Source organism: Girardinichthys multiradiatus, chromosome 4 (genome assembly GCF_021462225.1).
Source record: "Girardinichthys multiradiatus isolate DD_20200921_A chromosome 4, DD_fGirMul_XY1, whole genome shotgun sequence".
NCBI lineage: Eukaryota > Metazoa > Chordata > Actinopteri > Cyprinodontiformes > Goodeidae > Girardinichthys > Girardinichthys multiradiatus.
This window is the reverse complement of record NC_061797.1, coordinates 3,742,806-3,750,458: the sequence shown is the minus strand read 5'-3', so window position 1 is coordinate 3,750,458 and position 7,653 is coordinate 3,742,806. Positions and strand designations below refer to the sequence as shown.

Genomic DNA, 7,653 nt, shown 5'->3' with positions numbered 1-7,653 from the left:
ACGCTGGAAGGTGCTAAGGATTTTTCAACCCTGGTCCCCGGGCCTGCATGTTTTAGATGTTTCCCTGCATCTGCACACCTGATTCCAATTGATGGCTGATTAGCAGGTTGTTGCTGAACAGCAGTCACCTGAATCAGTTCGGGATAAAAAACACACTCATTTTATTACTCATGGTAGCATCTAACAGCATCAGCTGTTGTCAGCAGTTGTTTATTTGATGTCTTAAGAGGAGAAAAGAAAGAAAACAATGTGTGCAGATTTTTAGATATGTTTGACAGCGACTGCAAAATGTGACATTATTTTTATGCTTTCTTTCTGCTGAAATATTGTCTTTTAAAGCCTGTACAGTTGTCATGAAAACCTGTATTGTTCCTTCTGATGATTAAATTGACAGTAACCCGTTTTGCTGCTTGTTAGTCATCCTCTGTTCTTCAGTTCTCATGGAGGACTAAAAGGAGTAAAGTTCAAACCATTTAATGGGGTGACTTCTAAAATAGGAGCAATGAATGGAATCAAGTATTTTTATTTTCTGATGTAATATACAATGTTGATTAAGTTAATACAAATGTTTCTTTAAAACTATTCAAAATACCACTGCATAGGCTTAACTGGCATAGCTTTACATGTCCAACCAACCTACTACCCTCCTGCAGCATTTTAGGAATGAACATTGAATGATGTAGATTTTGCTGGAAATGTTTCTGGGTCACAGGCAGGAAGATGGAAAATCAAGACAAAGATAAGATCGAGAGGAGCCTTCTGCTGTGAAACATGCAGGTAGAGCATCCTTACAGAGGTCATATTCACATAAGCATTTTGCTATTTTTAAACTAACAGATTCAACCAGACAAATTTATACTTCATAAAAAATGTGGGGTTTGATGAAGACCACTATTAAAAAGCTAAACTCTGCAAAACCAGCTGCATTAAGATTTCTTATCCCTCAGAACAGAAAGGCTCACCTAGAAGTCTCCAAAATTTGCAAACAGACTTCATGTTTATTCCTCTGTACATCACTATGCCGTGGATATGATTTGTTACTTCAATTCCTCATGTTCTCAGTGTGAACATGAGGAATGTGAACAAGTGTTCTGAAACACCTAATACAGGTCCTTCTCAAAATATTAGCATATTGTGATAAAGTTTATTATTTTCCATAATGTCATGATGAAAATGTAACATTCATATATTTTAGATTCATTGCACACTAACTGAAATATTTCAGGTCTTTTATTGTCTTAATACGGATGATTTTGGCATACAGCTCATGAAAACCCAAAATTCCTATCTCACAAAATTAGCATATCATTAAAAGGGTCTCTAAACGAGCTATGAACCTAATCATCTGAATCAACGAGTTAACTCTAAACACCTGCAAAAGATTCCTGAGGCCTTTAAAACTCCCAGCCTGGTTCATCACTCAAAACCCCAATCATGGGTAAGACTGCCGACCTGACTGCTGTCCAGAAGGCCACTATTGACACCCTCAAGCAAGAGGGTAAGACACAGAAAGAAATGTCTGAACGAATAGGCTGTTCCCAGAGTGCTGTATCAAGGCACCTCAGTGGGAAGTCTGTGGGAAGGAAAAAGTGTGGCAGAAAACGCTGCACAACGAGAAGAGGTGACCGGACCCTGAGGAAGATTGTGGAGAAGGGCCGATTCCAGACCTTGGGGGACCTGCGGAAGCAGTGGACTGAGTCTGGAGTAGAAACATCCAGAGCCACCGTGCACAGGCGTGTGCAGGAAATGGGTTACAGGTGCCGCATTCCCCAGGTCAAGCCACTTTTGAACCAGAAACAGCGGCAGAAGCGCCTGACCTGGGCTACAGAGAAGCAGCACTGGACTGTTGCTCAGTGGTCCAAAGTACTTTTTTCGGATGAAAGCAAATTCTGCATGTCATTCGGAAATCAAGGTGCCAGAGTCTGGAGGAAGACTGGGGAGAAGGAAATGCCAAAATGCCAGAAGTCCAGTGTCAAGTACCCACAGTCAGTGATGGTCTGGGGTGCCGTGTCAGCTGCTGGTGTTGGTCCACTGTGTTTTATCAAGGGCAGGGTCAATGCAGCTAGCTATCAGGAGATTTTGGAGCACTTCATGCTTCCATCTGCTGAAATGCTTTATGGAGATGAAGATTTCATTTTTCAGCACGACCTGGCACCTGCTCACAGTGCCAAAACCACTGGTAAATGGTTTACTGACCATGGTATCACTGTGCTCAATTGACCTGCCAACTCTCCTGACCTGAACCCCATAGAGAATCTGTGGGATATTGTGAAGAGAACGTTGAGAGACTCAAGACCCAACACTCTGGATGAGCTAAAGGCCGCTATCGAAGCATCCTGGGCCTCCATAAGACCTCAGCAGTGCCACAGGCTGATTGCCTCCATGCCACGCCGCATTGAAGCAGTCATTTCTGCCAAAGGATTCCCGACCAAGTATTGAGTGCATAACTGTACATGATTATTTGAAGGTTGACATTATTTGTATTAAAAACACTTTTCTTTTATTGGTCGGATGAAATATGCTAATTTTGTGAGATAGAAATTTTGGGTTTTCATGAGCTGTATGCCAAAATCATCCGTATTAAGACAATAAAAGACCTGAAATATTTCAGTTAGTGTACAATGAATCTAAAATATATGAATGTTAAATTTTCATCATGACATTATGGAAAATAATGAACTTTATCACAATATGCTAACATTTTGAGAAGGACCTGTATTACTCGTCTCTGTAGAGAAAGCTAAGCACAGACTCCAGCAGTCAAATAAAATAGAAATCTTTATTGGCCACACTTAGCACAAAAGCAAATGAACAACAACGGTTTAATTTACTTTTACATCATATTCAACAGATGAGAATAAGCAGAGGATGGCATCTTCCAAGTGTCCAACTATAACTAATAATAGGATAGAATTTAAAAGCCCTGACAAAACAGAGCAGCTTCGGCTTCCATGTTTGAAGAGAACTGGGGACTATAAGCATAAAATTAAAAGGCAGATGTTACCATAGAGGACTGCAGTCGCCTCGCCCCCAGTTGCATTTGGCTCAGCCTTTTTATTTGGGACAGACTGAAAGTTGGAGAATTAAGCCACCTGTCTGTGAATGTCGTTTATCCAACAATTACTGTGCCATCATCTGGAAACTCGTAGTGTGGGACCTCCAGGTTGAGAGGGGCAGGGCCTCTTCTGATGCGGCCAGAGGCATCATAGTGTGAGCCGTGACAGGGGCAGTAGTAACCTCCATAATCTCCTGCGTTGGCGATGGGCACACAGCCCAGATGTGTGCACACACCTAGTACAATCACCCATTTGGGGTTGAGGACCCGATCCCTGTCATGCTGAGGGTCTCGTAGCTCTGAAAGGCTGACGGCAGCTTCTGCTTCAATCTCCTTCTCAGTGCGGTGACGTACGAACAGCGGTTTACCTCGCCACTTGAAGGTCATGTTCTTCCCTTCAGGGATGTCACCCAGCTTGATCTCGATCTTTGACAAAGCCAAGACGTCAGCTGAGGCACTCATGGAGGAAACAAACTGAGTCACCACTGTCTTGGCAGCATAGACACCAACTACAGCAGTAACTCCAGTAAACAGGTAAGAGAAGGTTCTCCTGGATTCACTGCTCTCCTGGGATGACTTGTGGGGGTCGATCACCTCTGAACGCCTGTAGTCAGAGAAATCTGGTACTCTGATGTCGGTGTGAGCAAACCTGACTCCTGCACATCCTGCAAAAACAATCTGTCATTAGTTAAACTGAAGATTGCTCCTTAAAGGCAAACACACAAAGCATCCTTACAGGATGCAACACTTTAATTACACAAAGTTCAACTGCAAGAATCTGAAAAAAACAAACTGTGGAACAACTTTTCACAATAAAAACATTAAGATGGATTATTTTCTATAAATAGAACTGTCTGCCTGTTTATGTCTGTGCTTCGTACAGCTGTTCAGTACCACACTTTAGAATTTTAGGGTGCACAATAAAAAAAAATAAATGGACCGTCAAGGATGACAAAAAATAATTGAAACATGCCAAGGAAAGTTTATGTTTTTTAATTAAATGTTTAATTAACTCAGATTTTGGTGAATTGGCTTTGTCGCAGAGGCGATCAGCCTGTGGTTCTGTTGAGGTGTTCGGGAAGCCCAGATTGCAGGTCATCTGCATTGCTGGGTCTGGTGTCTCATCTTCCTCTTGACAATATCCCACAGATTCTCTAGGAGGTTCAGGTCAGTTCAGTTTGTGGGCCAATCAAGAGCAGTAACAACATGGTCATTGAACCAGCTGTGGGTACCTTTGGCAGTGTGGGCCGGGACCAAGTTCTTCTGGAACAGGAAATCAGCATCTCAATAAAGCTTGCCAGCAGAAGGAACCAAGGAGTGCTCTAGAATTTCCTGGTAGGTGGCTGCATTGACTGTGTACTTCAGAAAACCCAGTGGACTAAAACCAGCAGATAACATGGTACCCCAAACCATCACTGACTGTGGAAACTTCACACTGGACCTTCAAGCAACATAGATTCTGTCCCACTACACTCTTCCCCCGGACTCTGGGACCTTGATTTCCAAAGAAAATGGAAACTTTACTTTCATCTGAAAAGAGAACCTTGGACCACTGAGAAACATTGTCGTTCTTTGTCTCCTCAGCCCAGGCAAGACACTTCTGATGACTCAGATGTTGATTACGAGAATATTGGGGAGCAAACAGCATCATGAAGTCCAAGGAAAATGCCAGACAGGTCAGAGATAAAGTTGTGGAGAAATTTAAAGCAGGATTTGGCTAGAAAAAGATTTCCCAAACGACTCTGAATGAACTGCAGAGATCCACAGCTCAGGTGGAGGAATCTGTCCACGGGACAACTATTAGTTGTGCACTGCACATATGTGGTCTTTATAGAAGAGTGGCAAGAAGAAAGCCATTGTTAAAAGAAAGCCATAAGGAGTCACATTTGCAGTTTGCCAGAAGCCATGTTGGGAACACAGCAAACATGTGGAAGAACGTGCTTTGGTCAGACGAGACTAAAATTTAACATTTTGGCCAAAATGCCAAACGCTATGTGTGGTGGAGAACTAACCCTCTGAACACACCATCATCCACTGTCACATATAGTGGTGGCAACATCATGTTCTGGGAGTGCTTCTCTTCAGCAGGGACGGTGGTCAGAGTTGATGGGAAGATGGATGGAGCCAAATACAGGACAATCTTGGAAGAAAACCTGTTGGAGTCTGCTAAAGTCTTTAGACTGGGGCGGAGGTTCACCTTCCAGCAGAACAACGACCCTAAACATAAAGCCAGGACTACAATGGAATGGTATAAAACAAAGCATATTCATGTGTTAGAATGGCCCAGTCAAAGTCCAGACCTAAACCCAATTGAGAATCTGTGGCAAGATCTGAGAAATGCTGTTCACTAACGCTCTGCATCTAATCTGACTGAGCTTGAGCTGTTTTGCAAAGAAGAATGGGCAAAAATTTCAGTCACTAGATGTGCAAAACTGGTAGAGACATACCCTAAAAGACTTGGAGCTGTAATTGCAGCAAAAGGTGGTTCCACAAAGTATTGACTTAGGGGGGCTGAATACTTTGGCATCATGCCCTTTTTATTTTTTTTTTATAAAAAAAAATAAATCATGTATAATTTTCATTCCACTTCACAATTGTATACCACTTTGTGTTGGTCTTTCCCATAAAATTCCAATAAAATATATTTATGTTTGTGGTTGTAATGTGACAAAATATGGAAAAGTTCAAGGGGTATGAATACTTTTACAAGCCACTGTTGTAACAGTTACAATAGTGGTTTCACTTGAAAAATATTATTTTATGTCTTACCTTTTGAAATACAACTGTTGGGAGATTTTGACACCATATCTTAAAATATTAGCAATCACTGAGACAACAATGATGAGATCGCCTGATAACTTCCCATCTTCTGTCGCATACATGTCAATATACATAACTTTATAGATTGTGCATTTAAGAAAGAACCCATTCGGCAACATCAAGCTAAACTGAAAAGTTACTAACCTTGCTATTCTACCAGAAGCAAAGGTGCTTGTAGCACTACTGCTAACCGGTAGCCATCTACTAACTCAGGAAACCCGGCTTCCGACTTAAAAAAGCCTTTAGAAATAAATAATGGGTAATAAACCTATTCTGATGCGACACAAACTTTCTGTCCTGAAACACACTTTTGAATCCAAAACAGCAACCATCTGCGGTATTCAGACAGCCCCCAGCCAGCTAAGCTAAAGCCACCGCCAATGACAGGACTCACCGTTGATGCTAACTGTTACAGCAGGGCCTGTCTTTGGGCTTTGACCGCTCAGTGTCTCTCGGCACAGGTACGGTTTCTTTGGGTCCATCAGTAACTTCTCTGCCTTTACAATAACACCCGGTACCAGAGGTTTCAGGGGCCCTGCTACAGCATATGCTGTAGCCTGCATGTAAGGGGAAAATGCCCCTGACCGGGCAGCTAGAGACATCATGCTTACACTACTACTGAGACGACCTTGTGCGTCGCGCCTGCGCCCAATACGGACCGACGTAACTAAACTGTCACGTGGGGTACATTACGTACACTGAGCAAAAACAAATGCACTGCGTGGCGTCTAATTCTTGTCTGTAAGCAAATCGTAATTACTGGAAGACTCATATTGGGAAGAACAACAACCACAGTCGACGTAAACTACTTGTAATTTGCTACTTGTCTGCTCAACTTTATACAACACATTGTTACATACAATTATATTATTTAATTTTAGGCATGCTAAAAGCTACTCAGCTCCCAAACCGCGACTTTGATTCAACTTTTAGTAGTTTCTAAATTGATTTGAGTTTAAAAAAGAACAATTTTATTGAACAGGCCACAGATCTATCACAGAGAAACATATTAACGTTCACATTTAAAAGCAATTTAGAATGCATTGTTACAATTAACAATCAGATTATGACATCATAAAGTCATTGCCACTCTACCTGTGTTGTTTACATTTTCCTATGGCTATATATCATCTTTTGCTTCTTCTGTGCTTGATCGCATGCTTTCTCCCCGTGCTCTCTGTTGGTTTGCATTCTTTTACTCTTCACTTCTTATCTCTCAGCCAAACGTTGTTCTAAATTACTTTAAATCAATGACACTCAAGGAGTTTTCAAAGGATCTCTTCCACGGATTTTTTGTTTTAAATCGCTATTGACAGAAGGACCAGACAGCATTAGGACGGACCACAGAGTCACAATTACACATACTGCTTACACATACAAACACTCAATCCCACACACCCAACGTAAAGACATAAAAGAATGGACACTGAACAACAGCAAACTCAGCTTCATTTAGTGGGGGTTCCTGTTAGAATAAGCAGGGATTTAATTTTTTCAGGGTTTAGTAAGGAAGTACTTTCTGGATTAAGAGAAGCAATACTTTCCATCAATGTGCTTTTTCCCTCTCCATAACGGTGCACAATTTCCCCTGCAACAGCAACAATGCAGCTATAAAACATTCTTTGTTGTTCTTTGATCTCATGGTTTTCCTGTGCTCATAATGTCTGCTCCTCAGCGTAATCATTTAGGTTTGTTCTAGCATGTCACTTTCTCTTACTCTGGTGGCTGACACTGTCAGTAGCCTCTGTTCCACCACACTCACTCCACAACTTCATGAA

At 41.7% G+C, this 7,653-nt stretch overlaps 1 protein-coding gene across 1 annotated transcript; it reads right to left on the bottom strand.

Moving 5' to 3' along the window:
- Nucleotides 1–2,760: 2,760 nt before the first annotated feature.
- LOC124867154 (cytochrome b-c1 complex subunit Rieske, mitochondrial) lies at nt 2,761–6,531 on the bottom strand. The gene is made up of 2 exons (XM_047363439.1): nt 6,270–6,531; nt 2,761–3,720 (listed from the first exon to the last, which is right to left on the bottom strand). Exons 1-2 carry the CDS (start codon nt 6,478–6,480, stop codon nt 3,110–3,112), a joined length of 822 nt encoding a protein of 273 aa, XP_047219395.1. The 5' UTR covers nt 6,481–6,531; the 3' UTR covers nt 2,761–3,109.
- Nucleotides 6,532–7,653: the final 1,122 nt, after the last annotated feature.

Excerpts from the sequence above, each read along its gene's own strand:
- LOC124867154 (XM_047363439.1), bottom strand. The coding sequence starts at position 6,480 with ATGATGTCTCTAGCTGCCCGGTCAGGGGCATTTTCCCCTTACATGCAG. Across the intron at positions 3,721-6,269 it reads TGTAACAGTTAGCATCAACG|GATGTGCAGGAGTCAGGTTT; the intron begins GTGAGTCCTGTC and ends TTGTTTTTGCAG.